Source organism: Molossus molossus, unplaced genomic scaffold (genome assembly GCF_014108415.1).
Source record: "Molossus molossus isolate mMolMol1 unplaced genomic scaffold, mMolMol1.p scaffold_m16_p_16, whole genome shotgun sequence".
Lineage (NCBI taxonomy): Eukaryota > Metazoa > Chordata > Mammalia > Chiroptera > Molossidae > Molossus > Molossus molossus.
In genome coordinates this window covers 38,274,263-38,296,573 of record NW_023425351.1, presented here as the reverse complement: position 1 = coordinate 38,296,573, position 22,311 = coordinate 38,274,263, and the positions used below count along the sequence as shown (strand labels likewise).

The 22,311-nt window shown below is 37.0% G+C and overlaps 1 protein-coding gene across 2 annotated transcripts in view; it reads right to left on the bottom strand.

The window, feature by feature from the left end:
• Positions 1-731: 731 nt before the first annotated feature.
• Positions 732-22,311, bottom strand: part of ESRP1 (epithelial splicing regulatory protein 1) — a 65,863-nt gene continuing 44,283 nt past the window's right edge. Inside the window, exons 14-16 of one of the 2 annotated variants that reach the window (XM_036264220.1) lie at positions 12,361-12,511; positions 8,572-8,681; positions 732-2,246 (exon numbers count right to left, since the gene is read on the bottom strand). In XM_036264220.1, the coding sequence (XP_036120113.1) occupies positions 8,607-8,681; positions 12,361-12,511 (226 nt within the window). In that variant the 3' untranslated portion in view covers positions 732-2,246; positions 8,572-8,606. The remainder of the gene's footprint in view (positions 2,247-8,571; positions 8,682-12,360; positions 12,512-22,311) is intronic. The other variant, XM_036264219.1, reaches the window with a different exon arrangement.

The following is a 22,311-nucleotide window of genomic DNA, read 5'->3' as shown; positions in this document are numbered from 1 at the left end:
CTCTCTCTTCTCCTCCCCCTCCCTCCCACTCTATCTGAACGGGAAAAAAATGCCCTTGGTGAGGGGAAAAAAAAACAAAACACAAAAAACTTTCCCAAGTGAACTAAACTCTATTCAGGAAATGCTTAATAAGGGCAAAATGAGTGAGCAGAAATGTGCTAGACATTTAATGAAATATAGGTATATTCTTGCCATTGTGATTATAACTGAAATTCAGAATTGATAGACTTGAGCTCTTTAACAAGATTATATATATCAAATAAGTGATACTGACAATACATATAGCTCTGAAATGAGAGAAGTTCATCAATACTTAACCATGGTCCAAAAAATTGATAAATTTGGACTAGACAATATTGGAGAACTCAACATTAGCAAGGACAGTGATTGGGAAAAAAGAGTATGTGGAATTCAGAAACATTAACGTTCTAGATCGTATTAGTTTTATGTGGCTTAAACAGGTTTTCAAGTTGTCCAGCAAAAAAGATCTCCAGTAAATGCAAGGACCAGATTATTAATATCTGTTATAAAAGTTAAAAATGTCACAAAGTTTCAATAATTAACCCTCTAAGGATGGTTGTACTGTATCTGGAGTGCATTTATTGTTGATAGCTTTTACAAATACTGATGATAAACTTAGGGAAAAATCTTACCACCTCAGCAAAAGACAGCTTACTCATGCCCTTCCACCATTATTACAGCTCTTCTAATAACAAAAAAGAATGGAAACATTGAGATTAAACAGGTGAGTTTTATTATCAAATGTAAATATTCTACAAAAACTCAGTAGTATTGTAAATATCACTGCCTATCAAAGTCTTTCAGAGCTTTGGGCAGAGAGCATCTTAAGGCATCAAGTATAAAGAACTTTTTTCTGATCTTAAGTGCCAGTTATCACTAATTTTCACACAAAATGGTTGTTTTTTATTTTGTTCCTACTGCAGTTAAAGGGCTATTCCTGGTCAGCTGAAGAGGGGATGTTTGGTTCTCCAAGGTGTTAGTCAAAGTAATGCAAAGTAAATAAAAATTAGCAGCCACATAAATCTGCATGGCATTGCATTTAAGCAAAGGACAATACATATGAGTAACTTAAAGAAACATGCACTGAGTTAATCAAATCCTGTTTTCCTCTTTGGAGTTACATGAGGCAGCAGTACTAGCTAGCTAGTGTCTAATATTGCACTTTTGTAGCAAGCATAAACACAGCTAAACACAAAGTACTAAATACTGAGAGCATCAGTACCTGCTCTAACAGCATCAGTGTTTACCTCTCAGTCTAGCATGCTGACTACAATACTAGGCTTTAAAAAGTTTTAATTATTTGACAGTTAAGGCATTAGAGAAGGTTTAAGGCTATCTTAATATATACAAGCATTCACTTCAGTTAGTAAATTGCTTTCTAGAATACACTGTTCATAGTCTCACTTTTGTCATATTTAAAACTATGGAACTTCTCTTACTAAAGTCCAAACCATCAATCATGGGAAAAGTACAATATAATACCTATGAAGCCACAATATTCAGTTACAGATCAAACTAGAAATTACAAACTACATGTAGCTGCTTCATTTTTGGTTTCGCATTTTGGCCCCTAGAGTTCATTTTTATTTATAACTGGTACCTGCTGAGAAAAAAAGATCCAACTTTTAAACTATATTTTGTGGTGGGTGCGTATTTCTAATTTATACCAAGGTATTTTAAAAATTGTCTTCATGGGTTTTTAACTATGAGACATCATGATGGCCAAGAAACTGAGAAAATATTAGTTTTATTTCTAAAGTTTGTGATTTAAATATTCCAAGACCTTATTCTTGAATTACTTAGTAAGAGGGTATGAATGCATAGAAAGTAGGGGGATGGAGAGAGAAGAGTGGGAACACACAAAAATGAAGTTTCCATAACAGAGTCACTGATGGAGACAGTAGATATAAGTGGAGTATTTTTCCCCCCATGACATAAAACTCAAGAAACACCTATGATGCCATGTTGGCTGGAAGTAATGGAGACATCCAATTTCCAATTCACATTTTAAATGCAAACAGCAAGGAGCCAGGCATGCTGCTTGCTATAAGGATTTGGCTTCACTGGCTCAAATTTTCCACTCCACCAAAAGATAGGGCAGAAGCCCCTGTCCAATCACGTTTGCTGAAAATACTGCAGCCTGAGTGTAGACAAACTTCCCCTGAAGTTGCTAGAAGTTGACTTGGTGTCTGATGGTTTCAGGATCACCTTACATCATTTAAACACTGGAAAAAAAATGAATAAAAGAAAATATTATAGTCTCCAATTTTTTTAATTCTTAGCAGCCATAAAAAATTAATGATTTTGAAGTCTAAAAGGTCTAAAAAGTCTAAAAAAGCCTTAAGGTTGTTCACATTTTTATTTACACATAGTTGGCATTTACACAGCAAATTCTTGGGGAGTAGAGCATTGGCAATGAAGGTTATGTGATAATTTGCATTTCAACAATTTCCTACCCTTTATGTTTTCATGTGCAGAATAATATGTGTTTCCACCTCCCCACTTGACTTGACTCTTTTGTGGAAAGACTGTTTTATTCATTCCTTAGTCTGGGTTTCCAAGTTATCACAGCATTCCTCTAATATTAGACATCTAATATGATTATTAAATAAATAAAACCGTTAAAATAAATACAACCAATAAAAAATTTCAAGCAAAAATATTTGAATCAGTAAGAAGCACTGAGGCACAACAGCACAGCAAACAGGAGCTCTACATGCCAGTGAAACTACCCTATTAGATTATTGTTTCCCTATTTCACAGACGAGAAAAATGAGGCACAGAGCAATTAAACCAATAACTGGTGGATTCAGAATCTGAACACACTATTGGTTCCACTATGCTACTTTCAGTTATACACCACACAAAAACTTTAAAATAAACACATTGTGCTCAGCTGGTTAGAGCATCATCCCCTACACCAAAAGGTGGTGGGTTTGATTCCTGGTCAGTGCACATACCTAGGTTGCAGGTTCAGTCCCTGGTTGGAGCATATACAGGAGGCAACCAATGGATGTTTCTCTCTTTCTTTCTCTCTCTCTCTCTCTCCCCCTCCCCGACCCTCTTTCAAATCAATTTTTAAAAAAAACAACACATCCTTGGGGGAAGATTAAAAATTTTAAAAAGTACATTATTTTCACATGTAAATAAAAAACAAGAATGAAAATATAAATAAAAATAGTTCTTCAGAGTTCAGTCCTGTTCATGTGGCAAGTTTGAAATTGTAGTAAAGATAAGGCTTGCTTTAATAACAGATCCAAAAATTGGTACAAATTTAGAACCAGGTAATTTAAAAATAGTGAAATACTATTGCTAGCATTCATTTTTACTATTATTTTTTAATCTTCACTTGAGGATATTTTCCCATTTATATTCAGATAGAGTGGGAGGGGAAGAGAGGAAAGGAGGGAGGGTGTAGAAGGGGGGAGGGAGAGAGACAGACAGACAGACAGACAGACAGACAGACATCGATTGGTTGACTCCCACAACCCAAGTAAGTACCCTTGACTGGAATCAAACCTGTGACTCTTTGGTCTGTGGGCCGGTGCTCTAACGGCTGAACTTTAGTTCTAGCCAGGGCTAGAATTCATATTAAAAATGTGATTTATGCCCTGGCCAGTTTGGCTCAGCGCTTAGAGCATTGGCCTGTGGTCCAGAGAGACCCGTGTTCGGTTCCCACTAAGGGCACGTTCCTTGGTTGCAGTTTGTCCCTGGCCCGGGTTGGGTCGTGCAGGAGGCAGCCACTCGTTGTGTTTCTTTCACGTCAATGGTTTTCTCTCTCCCTCCCACTCTATCTGAACAAAAAATAGAAAAATGTCCTAGGGTGAGGATAAAAAAAAAATGTGGTTTACAAAGTGACCATTATTTAGCACTTAGTATAAAACACTGTGAATTCAAAACTTCTCCTTTGATACTAAATACAGATAAGAAAATCTCTCCCAATGACCAAACACTATTGCCCAATATCTATTTTACCCTTCTTTTGGAATTATCATCTGAATTTTCCCTCAATAACTGTCTCCTCACCCGATCTCAAGCCCATAAAGAGGCAGCTTTAACAGTGAACCCAACAAAAGACCCAGACGTGGCAATCGTGGTTTCAGAGATGTACTGAAGTCAGTCCAGTGAAGCTCAATTCCTGGATTGCTTCTGGACTTGAAAGGAAAGTGTGTATACCAGGAGTTGCTGGAGGTATGTTATGGAGAGAATTCGAGTGAGAGTGAGCCCTTGGATCCTGCTAAGTCATTTAACCCTGGGCTTCTCAGTTACCAGTCAATGAAGTCCACATTCCCCTTTCCCAGTCCCATATTACTATTTTTCTAATAGAAACCATCACCATTGTAGATGCTGAAAATTACATCTTCACATTCTATAAAAGTGTGAAAAAGGCCAGAAGAAGAAAAAAAGTAACCTTCCTGAACCTGATTTTTTATCCCAGTATTTAACAACAAAACAGCAGAATTCTAACTGCTAGCAAAAAGCAAATGAGAAAATGCTTCCTATACTTTTTTAGCTGCGAAAAACACTATTATGCAAGGACAATTTTAAAGTTATAATTACTAACACACATGACTCTTTCCTTTCCAGTAAGATGTCTTAAAACAATATTTTATTGTACACTAAACTGTCACGCCCTGGCCAGTTTGGCTCAGCGGTTAGAGCATCGGCCCACAGACTGAAGAGTCACGGATTCGATTCAAGGGCACATACCTTGGGTTGCAGGTTAGATCCCAGGTCAGGGGCGTGTGGGAGGTGACCAATTGATGGGTCTCTCTCACATCCCCTCTCACCCCCCTTCCTCCCAACTCTGTTTAAAAATCAATGGAAAAATATCCTCGGGTGAGGAGGATTGAAAAAAAAAAATTTTAACTGTCATTAAAATTACCGTGTACAAAAAAGTATTTTAAAGATATCTGGACTTCACCAACTGGAGTTATGTCCTTTGAAACAAACCTAAACCCTTTTAAAAAGCCTGAAATTCTGATTAGTTATATTTCTTTATAGTAATTTTGACATCTCTTTTCTGAAAGATATAAGTCATTTGTGAGATTTCATTAGGAGGAACAGTTTTTTCTGCCTTATATAAAAGATAAAACACATAATTCAAATTCTTTAATCAAAAAAGTTTGAGGAGATGGGGATGGGCCGAGGGGCGGGACGAGGGGAGGAGTGTGCAAGCAGCAGGGATGAAAAAAATAAACAATAAAAGTTTGTTTGATAGCCTTTTTGTAATTTAAATCAACAGATTCAACATTTATTTAGCTGTTCTTGCCCACTATTATAAATACTAGTTGGAAAAAGGAGAGAAATTTTGTCTAATCTTGAAAGCTGCTTATTAATCCAAAGGATAATGAACTTTTTTGGCCAGAAACTAAAATATTGTCACTATTTCCCCCAAAATCGATTATATTACACAAAACCATGACCGTGTTTAATCTGCAAAGTAATACAAACTATACACTTAAGAGGCCAGATATAAAAAATATTCTCCAAAAGAAGCTACAGAGTTTTTTTTTTATTTTTGCATACAACTTAACACATTGCAAAAGCCTCCAAAAATACCCAATATAAACAACAATTTTCGCAAAGGAAAAAGGAAACTGTTAACACAACCTCCAGAACTGTGAGAAATTAAGCCACCTAGTCCAAGGAATTTTGCCACAGCGTCCTAAATGGACTAAGACATTCATCAAATCATCAAGGTTGATATTACCAGTGATGTCACATGGATATAGTACTCCAAATATCATGTGATGAAAAGGGTATTTAACCTCTGTGGTATTCTTTCCTAATATCTATTTACCCCAGTCCACCAGAAGAAAAACACCAAACAAATTCAAAGCAAAGGGCAGCTCACAAAATACCTAAAAGCAGTATACCTCTAAAATTGTTAAGGTCATTAAAAACAAGGAAAGATGAGAAACACAGAGCATGGGACACTTAGGAGACAGGTCAACTAAATATCCTAGACTGGATCCTGGAGTGGAAAACTGGTGAAATCTGAATGTTTGGAATGTAGGTAATTGTCAAAAACATTGCCCCTATGATTATTGTTAACTACAGCAACAAAATAGTTATTTGAGTTATAAAGAACTGCAGTTTCTAAAACTTGTTTACACTCATTAATTTACCTGATTCCCATAAAATAAAATCGAAGTCACATATATAGAAGCATATTTATGCACATTTTACTGAGCAGGGAAACATCACCTCTAAAGAATTGTCATCCCCACATGTACATAAAATATAATTATATCCAAGTACTTGCTGACATTTAAATATATGAGCTGACTCTGCCCCTTTGAGACCTTAGCAATATGTGACCGGGGGCAGGGGAGTGGTGGTGGTGGTGGTGTGTGTGTGTGTGTGTGTATATAGATATAGAGAGAGAGAGAGAGAACAGCAAGGACTGGCCACCTGCAGTTTTCTAGCTAGCTATCAAACCTCCTTCCCTGGAAGGCCCCTAGGGTCTCCTCAGTGGCTTATGAGTTGTCCTTGGAGGTATTTCATGACAAAGAGGCATATCTACAGTAGTTCCTGGAGTACTCAACAAATATTGGCTAGGTTGAGGGGACAAAGCTGTAAGACAAGAGAGATCAATGTGAACAGCTACCTTGATCTGATCCTATAATGAGCAGTGACATCATTCTTTCAATAAATTTTTAGAACACTATCTTAGTTTCCTGAGGCTGCTGTTAACAAATTACCACAAATTTGGTGGCTTAAATAAAACAACAGAGATTTATACTGTCACAATTCTGGAGGCCAGAAGTCAGAAATCAAGGTGTCAGCCAGGCTGCACACCCTCCAGAGGCTTTAGGGAACCTGTTCCTTGCCTCTTCCAGCTTCTGGTAGTTGAAGATGTTCCTTGGCTCCAGACTCTGCCTCCATGGTCACATTGCCTCCTCTTCTGTATATGTCTGTCTGATCTCCCTCGGCCTCTGTCTTCTAATCCCAATTAGGTCCCACCAAGATAATCCAGGATATGCGCCTCCTCTCAAGATGTTAAATTTGTATCATTTGTCATACAAGGCAATAGTCACAGGTTCCAAAGGAGTAGGATATGGACATATTGGAGGCTACCATTCAGCTTACTATAGGCACTTAACTAACTATGCCATGCTCTTGTTTGGTCAATGAAAAAGAGCACAAAGCCCGAAGCCAGAAATTCGGATCTTTTGGTCAGTTTGGTCAAATGTATGACTCTGAAAGGTGTCTACCCTCTCTGGGTTTACTTTCCTCATCTGTCAAATGGAGCCATGGGAACCTGCCCTGATGCCTCACAGGGCTGTGGTGAGACTAAAATGAGACTGTAGGTACAAATGTGCTTCTTGCTTTAAGAGTGGAAGCTACTCTGTTGGTGTGAAATATGACTTATAATGACAAATTTGTTATTTATATGGAGGAGAAAAATATATAAATATATAATCACAATATAAAATTAAGGAGAAAGAGCCCTGGCCAGTTTGGCTCAGCAGTTAGAGCATCGGCCCTAAAAAAGAAGAATGGTAGTTGCCAGGGGCTGGGGGAAGAGGGAAATGGGAATTTATTGTTTAGTGTTGATAGAGTTGGAGAATATAAAAAATTCCGGAGCTAGATGGTAGTGATGGTTACACAACAATGTGAAATGTACTTAGTGCCACTGAAAGTAGTTAAAATGGTAAATTTTATGTTACGTATACTTCATCACAATTTAAAAAAAAAGGAAACTGGAAAAAAGTATACCCAACTCAATAGAATTACCATATGACTCAGTGATTCCACTCATAGATACATATGCCCCAAAATAAAAAACAAGTACTTAAATATTTGTACATAAATGCTAGTATCAGCACTATTCTGATGTCTATCACAACACAAATGTCTATCAGTGGATAAATGCATAAACAAAATGTGTTATACCTGTACAATAAAATATCATTCAGCCATAAAAAGGAATAAAGTAATGATGCATGCTACAACACAGATGAACTTCAAAAGCATGAGAAGTAAAAGAAGCCAGATTCACAAAGAACACATATTATATTAATTCCACTTATATGAAATATTCAGAATAGGCAAATTCATAGAGATAGAAAGCAGATTAGTTGCCAGGGTTTATTTACAAGGAGGGAAAATAGGGAGCTAAAAATGTTTTGGAACTAGATAGAGATGGTTGTTGTACAATGTTGTGAATACACTAAATACAACCAAATTGTATACTTCAAAATGATTAATTTTGCTATGTAATTTTTACCTCAATTTAAAAAAAGAAGCATTTGTAACTTATAGTCCACATGAACTATAGCAAGTGAATTTCCAAATGAAAAGGTTTCCCCTTATCCCAAACATACTATTATCTATAAATGTTGCTTAGATGACAACCTTATCTACTTATCTCCTTAGATGACAACCTTAACCGCAGCTTCCCCGCCTTCCAGGATTTCTGACACTCTTACATTACACTAAAGAAGAAACCCCTCATCTGATTCCTAAAAAAAACTCTTTCAGATTCTTGACCTGTATTTGCTTGGCCCTTTATAATTTACCTTTCATATCATAGAGCCTTACCTTCTTTTCTGAGGATGGTCTAACTGCTGGGACCTTTAAATACAAACCCATTCTTTGGGTAGAGTCCTGGCCTGGTCATTTGTGTGTACAAGTCCATCCTCGGTTGCATACTAAAATGCAAGTTAAAACAAACAGGATCAAAAGACGGACATACTGTCACTATGGATGGTTAGTATTTCAACTGACTAGATCTACCAACAGAATTATAGAACATTTATATGACAGAAAACAAGTTAACACTGGTACAAGCCATATATATAATTGTTAACTCCAAGCCTTCATTTGTTACGTAACATGTCTAAATACCTTAAAAAATCCCTTCTGGGAGGGAATTAGATTAAACACATGGATTAAAACACACACACACAGAGCACCATACCACAGTAAACACAACCAAACACTTCAGATCCTGCTAATAGTAAGGTTTCCTTGGTACCACATGTATAACTAGGTAACAAATATTTGAGCACCAACTATTTGCAAGGTATTGTGAAATAAGCCCAATATGTCAAAAAAAAAAACTCTGTCAACTTTATTTTTTTTAATTAAAAAATTTTTAATCTTTATTGATTTTAGAGAGGGAAGAAAGGAGAGACAGAGAAAGATAGAAACATCAATGAGAGAGAACATCGACTGGCCCCCTCCTACATGCCCCCCACTGGGGATTGGGCCCACAACTTGGGCATGTGCCCTGACCGGGAATCGAACCAGCAACCTCTTGGTGCATGGGACGATGCTCAACCACTGAGCCACACTGGCTGGGCAACTGTCAACTTTAAGTAGTAGCAGATGTATTTGTAATACCGATCTAATTTCTCAGTAGGACTACAAGTAAAATGGTTAGCAGTGAAAGGCCCAAAGGGATAATTCAGTACTTTGAGTAAAAGATAATGCAAAGAGCAAATGAAAAACTTAAAGGGAATTATATAAGGATTCTTGAGATCCATCAACTAAAATATAGATATAGGTTTATTTTCATTACCAGAATGACATTCTCACCATCAAATGTTTTCATGGTAACTTTTGTCTTCATAAACTCAGTCCTCAATCTATTAATCTTATTTATCAAAATGGGTCTAACTCAGGTACTTTAACTTTAGGAGACTGCAGATTCGCCAGCAGAACCCATGCCCTACAATGTAGGGCATCTTGCGTAGGCCATCAGAATTCTTCCCTTTGTGGAAATCCTGCCCTTTCCAGCTTTATACCCCCACCCTCATACTTAATGAAGTATAGACAACTTAAATTGGAGTAGTTTTATAGAAGGAATTTTGCTGACAGTAGGGGAAACATACCTCCAAAAACTGTATTTAAAGATAACATATGTATAAGAGAATGACATATACCATTATTATATCAAGATATACATACATACATACATACTTTTTAAAGACAGAATCAAAGTATCAAAAGAGTTCCTTCTATCAAGTAATTATTATGAAGGATTTGCTTAAGTATATAATTATATAAAATGAATTATAAATAACCAGAAATCAAATGAAAATCTTCCATTAAATCAGCAACAGCAATAAATACACAGTAGGTAAATATAAAAAGTCATCCTTTGACTTGGTCTTGTGACACAATGATATTGAAAGAATCTGGAATCCCATAGGTAGTGGCTATGATTTTCTGTTCTCAAAATAATTGAGATCAGAAAAAAAAAAAAAGCAAGCATGAAGTCTTAGAGACAGTAGAAAATATGAGCTTTTATATAAGAGTGATATGAACTTAGGTTAGATACAAAAGATTTTGAATGCATGCATTGTAACTATCTTAAAGCTCAAATAACTGAAGGAAGACATTGGAATAATTTGATATACGGAATTGAAAAACTGAGGTTTCTACATAATCCTAATTCATTGGGTCTGTTCATAAATCCCAAGCACTTCAGAAATGAAGGCCAAATGCCTTGAGATGAAATCATTTTGTACAACCTTTCTGCTTTTTATAGATAACTCTACCCCAACCTTGATGATTCCCTGGAAGATAAACTGCTGCAGACTGAAGTTACTTTATCGCAATTTAGAAGCATGCCAATATTTCAGCCACAAATCTAGAAGTAATCCTTATTACTTGTTTCTAGCAGAATAAATACCCACACAAACCAGCCATAGCCCTTTTCATAACAGCAGCAATTTTGCTTAATCTCATAACCAAGTTATGTGTATGACTGCCTAATTCTTTTCAGTGTGAAATGTAAAAGTTGATTAGAAAATAAAAAAGAAGTTAATTCAACTGACCACTAAAACCTAAAACTTTGCTGGTACATTTTAAATTGGAAAAACAATGGAGAAAATACAAAACTCAAATGTTTACTCCATGAGATTAAGCAACGCTTTTAATAGCCTTTGATAAAATTCTCTATTCTTTTTATAATCTAATGAATCAGATATGAAATTTGGAATGCAATTTTTAAAAAATCTCTGTAAGGGCTTCTTCTGATAGGTAGCTTAATTGTTTAGGGAAGAAACAAAGTATCTACAACTCTCTGAAAAAAAAACAAAAAACAAAAAACCGATTGTACTTCTGGTAAGAATGTCCAAATTCATCTTACACTATGAGACATAGATTTTATTCATTTGTCAGAAAATATCCTTCGTATGTTAAAAGTCCTTAAGACCATTATGGTAATTTGGTAGATCTGGGGCATCCCCAGTGTGGTCATTTTAGTTGAGCTCCACAATCATCCATGATTCATGGACACCAAGCTTGTAAACCCATTCTAACAGTGACCCAGCCTCTGCACGCACAACTCATAAAATGCTGTACTGTAAATGATAAAGGGCGACTTAGGACTTGACAATTATGCTTACAAAGGCTTCTCAACTCTCAGGCAAATTTCAGCTCTAAGAAGAAAGACAATTTTCCTTTTAGTGCAGTTAAATGCTGTATGATAATGATTTTTAGATATTGCAAGAAAGAAGAATTTGGGTTCTAGGGATTATGTTATTTAAGGAAAGGTGTCTGCTCAGATGAGATGATAATGAGGAGATTTTACTCATTGTTAAAGATCTCTTACCAAGAATAATCTCATTTTTTAGCTAAAATCAGAAAACTGATGGATACAGGCAGTGGTAGAGAAAAATGACAAAAGTGATTACCAGTTTCACAAGAATTAAGTGCTGATCACTACATAAAAGTCTGAATGTCCTACAGCTCATTGTAAGGCATTATCATCTAAAGATTCGTTGAGTCTCTTTTATTTTTTCCAGGATAGGCAGAGAACCCTCTGACAACTTTTTAAATATTCAACTTCAACACCATGTTTCAGTTTTGTTTTGTTTTTTGTTAATCAAGAAATTGACTTTGGCCCTGGCCAGGTGACTCAGTTGTTTAGAGCATCATCCTGTACACTAAAAGGTTTTGGGTTCAATCCCCAGTGGCAACCCATAGATCTTTCTCTTTCTCCCTTTCCCTCCCTCCCTAAAATTCAAACAAACAAAAATATCCTTGGGTGAGGATTAAAAAAAAAAAGAATTTAAATTTGAGGAAAACCCCTTAGCCAATCCTATTCTACATGGAAACATCCACACTGCACCAACAGATTAAGTTGAAATAATATAAATAGCATGGAAAAGCCCTAATCGTGTCAAAGGGATGAGTTTGAAGTTAACACGTAACTAGTCCTCCTAAATGATTCTGGTTCTTTTTGCCCCTATAAGCAATCTAGTAGCACTTGTACACACATGAGTTTCAGAGAATTGGTTTCTTTCCTGGCTGCATTCTTTAGAGAAATCAACTTAAGTATTAAGGGCACTGAATATTTTTCTTCTTCAAGCTACTGACCTGGTAACCTTGGAAGAAGTTAAGAATTTCCTTAACTCCAGTATTGTAGGCCAGGCCCTGCATTCTGACCACCGTGCCAGGCTGTGGTGGGACACCGCTAAGATTAGCAGCTGTAGGGAAGTAGCCAAGATTATTAGGCGAACCTGGGGGGCTAAAGGAAGAGAAAGTACAGTGAACCAATAGGAATAGACAATGTTGAATATTTACTCTAAAAACATTAGTTACTTAAGGAAACAGACTCTCTCAAGGTGATCTTAAGAATTCTTGGAGTTATCTCTCCCAAGCCAGGTAAGAACACCATAACTGTTCTGTCCCACATTTCCGGAAAAGCCAAGAGTTGAAAGGTAGAGGGGTTAATGCAGAGCTAAATGCAGGGCTTCCCAAAGATGCAGTTCTCTCTGAGATTCGTAAAGGAACAAGAAGGAAAGAATTAGCCTTTAAGGTCACTCAACCACAAAGCACCACTTCCAAAGCCCAGCTCATTGATGATTAACTGGCTAGTTATCAGGAGTACTAAGGCACGAAACAGCATGAATACAAAGTACTAATAGGAACCATAGCCACAGAGACCAAAGTATTTGAAGTGATTTTTCCAAGGAACAGACTGTTCTACCCAAACACACAAGCAAAGGTACAGCACAGTAAGTAGAGCACAATAATACAGTAAAGTACTATAGTACCTATGAGTTATTTCTTCCAATTTGACTAAAAAGAAAGAGGAGAGGTGGTGGGTAAATTGGAAGGGATTCACAACAAATTAAAATCAGTCACCATTAACATAAAGGGAAGACTAATGCATGAGCCCCTTTTGGTATATCTATAGCAATCACTACAACGAGCACAAACCAATTGAATATCTAATTATTCTTTGTATGGCAACTCAAGTAATTACCATATTATAAAATTAGTTTCACCTTGTTTCCCACCCAATCATTTTCCATCAAAATTAATAGCCAGAAACCCATAACTGAAAATATAAGGAAATTAAAAAAATAAGTTATTAACTTAAAGGGCAATAAAGACCCACAGTTTTAAATTATTAACCCTTATAAATCTTTCTAAGTAGGTAATTATCCTATTTCAAAGACAAGTAAACCAAAATAGACGGAACTAAAAATCTTTGAGATGATCTATCCTACATAATTCTAGCTGATGGGTTAATAGGAATGATACCAGATGTACATCTAGTTTCAGACCTCATTTCTTTATCAGCACATTAGTCCTAAGCAAGTCACTTAATTTCTTTAAACTTCAATTACATCATTTCGTAAATGGAAATGATAGCACCTCTCAAGTTTCACAGAATTATTCTTCAGATTCAATGATTTAAACATACCAAGTTGCCCTGGCTTTGGCTCAGTGGTTAGAGCATTGGCCGGCAGCCCAGAGAGACCCGGGTTCGGTTCCTGCTAAGGGCATGTACCTCGGTTGCAGTTTGTCCCCGGCCCTGGTTGGGTTGTGCGGGTGGCAACTACTCGATGTGTCCCTTTCACGTCGATGTTTCTCTCTCTCTCTTTCTCTCTCTCTCACTGTATCTGAACAAAAAACAAAAAAATGTCCTCGGGTGACGATAAAAAATAAATAAAAATAAACATACCAAGTTATTCCAGAAACCATAAAATTCAATAATTCGTTATTTCACTTTTACTATCTATATAACCATCATTTTATTACTTGACATCAACTTGCCCTTAACCTTTTCAATTTCTAAAGCAGTGATCCTCAAGTTGTTTGCCTATTAGAGTCACTTGAAGAGATTTTTTTTAAATTCCTCACCAGAAGATATTTTTCCTTTGATTTTGGACAGTTTTGCATTTTATCTTCAGATAGAGCAGGAGGGAAAGAGGGAGAGAGGGAGAGAGGGAGAGAGAGAGAGAGAGAGAGAGAGAGAGAGAGAGAGAGAGAAACATTGATGTGAGAGACATACATAGATTGGTTCCCTCCCCACGACCCAGCCAGGGGTCACAATGGAGGTACATGCCCTGACTAGAATCGAACCCGCAACTCTTTGGTCCGTGGTCCAACGCTTTAACTGTGGAGCCAAACTCCTTCTGAGGAGAGCCTGTTTAGAGACTAGAAGTCATTCTATGTGCAACTGTGAGATCAGAGAGGGCATGCTATTTAGGCCTGAGTAGGACTTTAGCTGTCATTCAGCTACACCTCATTTTTATACAGATAGGAACAGAATTGTTAAATAATTTCCCAAGAGCACACAAACTGTGCTTCACCAAACCAGGAGAACCACCTCTCACTTCTAGTTCAATTAAAACCACCATTCATCCAAAGACTTTATTTGCTCACGTCAAATGTCTGATAAATACTCTAATATTCAAAGACCATGAAGACTTCATGTATTTTATTACGAGTTACTTAGAGATTTTAACTGGATGTGAAAGTCAGTTCATTTCCACCATATATAACTTACTTCCATGGCTCTGTTCTGGTATATTCTATTCCTTTGATTAAAAATTGCCTATAAATTAAATAAAGGTATCTAGTAACCTCAAACTACAACCAAGAAAAAATAAAGAGATAAAAGTTATCTAACTGGAAATTTAAGGTTACAAAATGACAGCTATGTTCACCATCTATAAGGTACTTATTCTTTTTTTTTTATCCTCACCCGAGGACATTTTTCCATTTTTCACTCAGATAGAGCGGGAAGGAGAGAGAGGAAGAGAGAGAAACATCGATGTGAAAGCAACACATCGAGTGGCCGCCACCCACACGACCCAACCAGGGCCGGGGACAAACTGCAGCCAAGGTACATGCCCTTAGCGGGAACCGAACCCGGGTCTCTGTGGACTGCAGGCTGATGCTCTAACCGCTGAGCCAAACCGGCCAGGGCGGTACTTATTCTTATAATGCCCAAACGTAACACCTGAATTCACATTCATATTCTTTGCATTAGTATTGCCTGCTGTACAAATGGCATCTTAAGTAAAATTAAATAATCTGGTTAACTACTTAACAGGGCATGAGAATAAGAATTCTATCAACCTAAATTTCAAGGTCTTTTATATTACTGAAATAATAATCAGCAAAATGAAGTAGTTTATGGAATAAAAATGACAGGACAGAAACAAGGTAAACGTGCATATGTAGATAATAAAGAATATACTGCCCTGGCCGGTTTGGCTCAGCGGTTAGAGCGTTGGCCTGCGGTGTGGAGAGACCCGGGTTCGGTTCCTGCTAAGGGCATGTACCTCGGGTTGCAGTTTGTCCCCGGCCCTGGTTGGGTTGTGCGGTGGCACCACTGGATGTGTCCCTTTCACATTGATGTTTCTCTCTCTCTCTCTTCCTCTCTCTCTCCCTCCCACTCTATCTGAACAAAAAATGGAAAAATGTCCTCGAGTGAGGATTAAAAAAAAAAAAAAGAAATGTTGTAACTGAAAAACAGTAAGACAAATAGAAAAATAACCCAATTTAAAAATGTGCAAAGGAGCCCTGGCCAGTTTGGCTCAGCATTTGGAGTTGTGGGTTTGATTCTGGTCAAGGACATATACCTCAGTTTCAGTTCATCCCCAGCCCTGGTCGGGGTCGTGCGGGAGGCAACCAGTTGATGTGTCTCTCTCACATTGATTTTTCTCTCTCTATCCCTCTCTCTCTCTCCCCCACTCATTCTATCTGAAGATAAATGGAGAAATATCCTCAGGTGAGGATTAAAAAAAAAATGTGCAAAGGATTTGAATAACATTTCTCAAAAGAAAATAAGTGAACGGCACCTGACCGGTGTGGCTCAGCTGATTCAGCGTTGTCCCATGGATAGAGGTGCAGGTTTGATTCCTAGTCAGGGCACATGCCCAGGTTTCGGGCTTGATCCCCAGTAGGAGGCGTGCAGGAGGCAGCCAATCGTTGTACCTCTCTCATATTGATGTTTCTCTCTCCCTTCCTCTCTCTAAAAAAAAAAATCAACAAAAACATATTAAAATGAAAATAAGTGAATGGCTAATAATTACTTATAAAGATGTTACAAATCAATAGTCATTAGGGAAATGCAAATCCACTGATGAAAATAGTTTAAAAAAAAAAAAAAGACCATTAAGAGTTGAAAAGGAAGTTGAGAAATTGAAACCGTTGTGCATTTTTGTTGGGCCTATAAAAGGGTGAAGCTCCTTTGGAAAAACTTTGTGTCTCAAAAGTAAAAACATGCAGACATATATATGAGGAAAAAAAGAGAAACTCGACCACTGTCTAACACCATACACAAGAATAAACTCGAAATAGATAAAAGACTTAAATGTAAGATTCAAAACTATAAAGCCCCTAGAAAAAAAACATAGTCAGTAAAACCTCTGACATTTTTCTGAGCAATATTTTTTGATATATCTACTCCAACAAGGAAGATAATAAATAAATAAACAAATGAAACATCATCAAACTAAAATATTTTTTTGTTTTTTGTTTTTTTTGCACAGCAAAGGAAACCACCAACAAAATGAAAAGACAACCTACTAAATGGGGGAAGATATTAGTATTATTTATATCAATAAAGGGTTAATATACAAAATTTATAAAGAACTCATACAACTCAACATCAAAATAACCAAACAATCCAATAAAAAATGAGCAGATGCCCTGGCCAGTTTGGCTCAGTGGTTGAGCGTCAGCCTGCGGACCAGAGAGTTCCGGGTTCGGTTCCCACTAGGGGCACGTACCACAAAAAAAAAAAAAAAAAAAAAAAAAAAAGGCAGGGGACCTGAATAGACACTTCTCCAAAGAGGACACACAGATGGCCAATAGACATAGGAAAAGATGCTCAACATCAATAATCATCAGAGAACTGCAAATTAAAATCACAACGAGATATTACCTCATAGCTGTCAGAATGGCTATCATCAGTAAATCAACAAACAAGTGTTGGTGAGGTTGTGGAGAAAAGGAAACACTTATACAATGTTGGTGGGAATGCAGACTGTTGCGGCCACTGTGAAAAGCAGTATGGAGTTTCCTCAAAAAAAATTAAAAATGGAACTGCCTTATGGCCCAGCAATTTAATTTCTAGATGTATATCCAAAGAAACCCAAATCACTAATTTGTAACAATATCCACCATCATGTTCATTGCAGCATTATTTACAAAAGCCAAGATATGGAGGCAACTCAAATGCCCATCAATAGACAAGTGGATAAAAAGGCTGTGGTACATATTTCATACAATGGAATATGACTCAGCCATTAAAAAAAAATCTTACTATTTGCAACAGCATGGATGAACTTAGAGGATATTATGCTAAGTGAAATAAGTTAGCCAGAGAAAGACAAATATATGATTCCACATATATGGAATCTAAAGAAAAAAATAAATGAACAAAATTGAAACACACATAGATACAGAGAACAGATTGATGGTTGTCAGATAGGAGGGGGGTTGAGGTACTGGGTGAAAAGGTGAAGGGAATAGAAAGTACAAATTGGTAGTTACAAAATAGTCATGGGGATGTGTAATAACTAGGTTGGGTGCCAGGTAGATACTGAAAATGTCAGGGGGAGCGTTTTGTGAAGTGTATGAATGTGTGAAGTGTATGACCATGAGCTATACACCTAAAACCTATTCAAAATATTATTGAATGTAAACTGTAATAAAAAATAAGTTTATTAAGCATTTCCTTCATGAAAACAAAAGTTAAACATGGAGTTACCAAACAACCCAAAAATTACACGTGTAGGTACATGCCTTACTAAAGAAAGTTGAAAATGTATGTCCATGCAAAAGCGTGAATGCAGATGTACACAGTAGCATTATTAAGAGCCAAAAAAATATAAACAATTCCAAATGTCGAACTGGTGAATGGATAAATTAACTGTGGTATATCCTTATGACAGATTATGTAGCCATAAAGAGGAATAAAGAATTGATCCATGCTACAACATGAATCTGAAAAACATGCTAAATAAAATAATTCAGACACAAAAGACCACATATGGTATGATTCCATTTATATAAAATACTCCAAAACAGGCAAATTTGTGGAAACAGAAAATAGATTGGTAGTTGTTTAGAGATGGAGGGAGGAGACAGTAGTTTAGAGATGGAGGGAGGGAGAGGGTAGAAGGGAGGTGAATGGGAGCTTTCTTTTTTATTTTATTTATTTTAATCCTCATCCCAGGATATGTTTCCATTGATTTTTTTTTAGATAGAGTGGAAAGGAGGAAAGGAGATAGGAGCAGGAAGGGAGGGGAGAGAGGAAAAGAGAGAGGGGTAGGGGGAGAGAGAGACACACACACATTGGTTGCCTCTGACACGACCCTGACTGCGACCAGGGATTGAACCTGCAACCCAGGTACGTGCCCCTGACCAGGAATCAAATCCATGAGCCTTTGGTCCTCGGGCCAGCGCTCTAACAGCTGAGCCAAACAGACCAGGGCAAAAAGGTTTTTTAATTAAATGGTACGAATAAATATTCAACAACATTTTGGATCAAAGAATTATAAACTTAAATAATCAGATAAAATTTTTTTTAAAAAACCAAATTAAACAGACTCTAAACTTCATAATTCTCATTATTGGCATGGGCATGGTAAAAAAATCTTCTTTTTAAAATCATGTTTATATTGATTTTTTAGAGAGAGAGAAACATCCACATGAGAGAGAAACATCGATGGACTCCCTCCTGCACATCCCCTGCAGGGATCAAGCCCACAATCATGGGACAATGCTCAATTCACTGACCCACACCAGCCAGGCAAAAATCTTGTTTTTAGGAATATAACTTTGCTAAACATTTCTGGAAAGCAATTTGGCAAGTACATCATGAGCTTTTAAAAGATAACTATGTCGTAGGGAAATGACTAGAAAGTTTAATAAATTTTGTGCAGGAAATCATGGTTATCTTAGCATTTTTGTAATAGTGAAAACTTTAGAAACAGTATGAGGAGTAAGTAAATCATGATAGATAGGATGGAATATTACAAAGCATTTAATGATTACAAAGAGATTGCCATTGTAAGAAAATGCTTATGTTATTTAGTCAGAAAAGCAAAATATAAAACTTTATACCCAAGATCATTTCACCTATTTAAAAACAGCAAGCAGGGACAGGGGGTAAAAAAACTAAAAGCAGGCAAAGAAAGAAAACACATAAATATAATGGGTCCAGGTTTCTTTTGAGGGTGATGGGTTATTCTGAAATGAGATTGTTATATTATCTTACAATTAGATTCTAAAATTAGCAGCACAACTCTGTAATTACACTAGAAGCCATTGAATATTACACTTAAAGTGTGTTAATCTTACGGCATATAAATGATCTCAAAAAAGCTGCTTATAAAAACTGAAAAATTGTCCCGAGACTGGTAGCTCAGTTGGTTGTAGCATTACCCTGACATGCCAAGGTTGTGGGTTTGATCCCCAGTCAGGGCACATACAGAAGTCAACCAGTGAATGCATGGGTTGGTGGAACAACAGGTTCAAGTGTGTGTGTCTCTCTCTCTTAAAATAAGTTAATAAAAAACTTAAGAAAAACTAAATGAAAAATCAAAGAATTGACTTTTCAACTAATTCAATTCTGTTGAATACCAATTTATAGTCAATGTTTGAGATATTTAATTGCTTTTCGTGGAAAATAAATTACTGTTATCAGAAAATCTTAGCCTTTATTCAGATCTCATGCAATTGAGTGCTGTGTGTTCTATGATAAAGGAAACCTCTTTAAACAAAAGAATAGCCTCAAAGTATGTGTGGATTTTTCTACTACCAGAAAGCAAGAATAACATAAAAATTATGTGCATTTGCTTTATGGCAGTGGTTTAGAGCAAGGCAAGAATTTCAAGCAAGAAAATTTCTAACCATATTCCAGATAAGAGCTGGCCATCAAAAGCAGACTATACCAGAAAGAAGCTCATCCTAATCTTTATGTTCAATTATTAGTTACTGTTTTGGGTTCTTATATCCATTATATTTTTAGTTCGAATGCAGATTCTCATGTGTCAATATTTATCAATGTCTCTTGTGACATGGTCAATAATGTAACTTCTACAAATCAATATAGCAATGAATTCAAAGGCTAGTGTGCTGGAAGGTCTCACCACATCATGTCAACTAACAAGGGGACTGCACCTGAGCTGGTTAAGAAACCTTGTTGGGACTACCTGAACAAAGAATCAGGTGGGTGTGAGAGGAAATAGCACGAGAGGGGCTTTTCCAAAGGTTTATGTTTGGCACACCCCGGGGAGCATTGCTGCTGTCAGGTCCTCTGCTGAGGCTCCCCCTTCAGCAAGCTACACTGAGATTCGGGTAAGAAATTGCTGAATAAACACGAATGCATGTATTATCAAGTTGTTGATTTTCTCCACTGCAGTGCTCCATGTCCTTTCTGTGTATTTAGGTAAAAAAGAAAAAGAAAAAGAAAAATTAAACCCAAGGTAGAGAAAAACTATTTCCCTCAGAGTCTGACCTCCTTCTTTTGAAGTTTTGAGTTTTGCAGTTCAAGTTTCCTTTTGCTGACAACCGGCTGAGTCATTAGTATTCCAATATTATTATTTATGTTTTTATTGATTTTTTAGAGAGAGGGAGAGAGATAGAAACACTGATGTGAGGGAGAAATTGATTGGCTGCCTCTACTGGAGATCAAGTCCGCAACCCGGGAATGTGCCCTGACCAGGAATCAAACTGGGACCTCTCAGTCCATGGGATGACACTAAATCCACCAAGCCACACCAGCTGGGCTATGTAAATATTAATTTAATGGCTTGAAGTTCTGTTGCCAAACTACTCAAACACTGCTTCCTATCCTACATTTTCCCAGATACTCATTTATATCATCTAATTTTATAATGTTGAATGTATCCTAATAAGTCATACAAAATTCTTTGCAGAAGAGGTATATATGAAAACTCTGGGGGCCAAGATGCCGGTCACCTAACACTCATAATACACACTATAGTGAAAAAACTTTCTTCATTTATTTAATATTACAAATTACTAAATATTGGTGACACTGATTAATGTTATAAGGTGTCATTCCTAAACAGAAAGTCATAATACAACAATATTCATCATTTGAGGACTTGCCATATTTCTCTAGAGAAGAATCATGGCACTATCTAATCTTTTAGAGAAATAGGTTAAATGAAAAGATTAGAGCACTAAATCTCCCCTTTAATGGTTACAACACATTAACATAGAAACATCCTGAGAAGTCCTGCAGAAAGACACCTGGTTCCCACTGCCTTACAAAATCACTCCACAGCCCCTTTGTATTAACACTCATTAAAACTCCCAGTGTTGCCCTGGCCGGTTTGGCTCAGCGGTTGGAGCGTCGGCCTGCGGTACAGAGAGACCCGGGTTCGGTTCCCGCTAAGGGCACGTACCTCGGTTGCAGTTTGTCCCCGGCCCTGGTTGGTCGTGCAGGTGGCAGCCACTCGATGTGTCCCTTCACATCGATGTTTCTCTCTTTCTCTCTTTCCCTCCCGCTCTATCAAATGTCCTCGGGTAAGGATAAAAAAAAAAAAAAACTCCCAGTGTTGCTCAGCTGGTGTGGCTCAGTGGTTGAACATCAACCCATGCACCAAGAGGTCACCAGCTCGATTCCCAATCAGGCTGTGGGCCCAATCCTCAGTGGGGGGCATGCAGGTGGCAGACAAATCGATGTTCTCCCTGATGGATTTTTCTCTCTCTCTCAGTTAAAATAAAAAAAAAACAAAAGAAAACAAAAAAAACCCCGAGTGTTATGAAGACCATGTATTTGGAAAGTGACTGAAGAAATTGGTTTTAATCCTAGCAAGTGCAAAGGCTGGAGTCAATTTTCACGTAGGAAATTTTTGAAAAACTTTAAATTTTCATCTGAAATCACCCATCTCAGCAAGGTTAACTTTTGAGCATTCTTTGTAAATTTAATTCCATGGCTTTGTTAGCTCTTTTGAGAGGCTATATTCGGTCAAGTACTGCTTAACTCTGAGAAATGCATCATTAGGTAATTTCGTCATTGTATGAACATCATAGAGTGAGCGT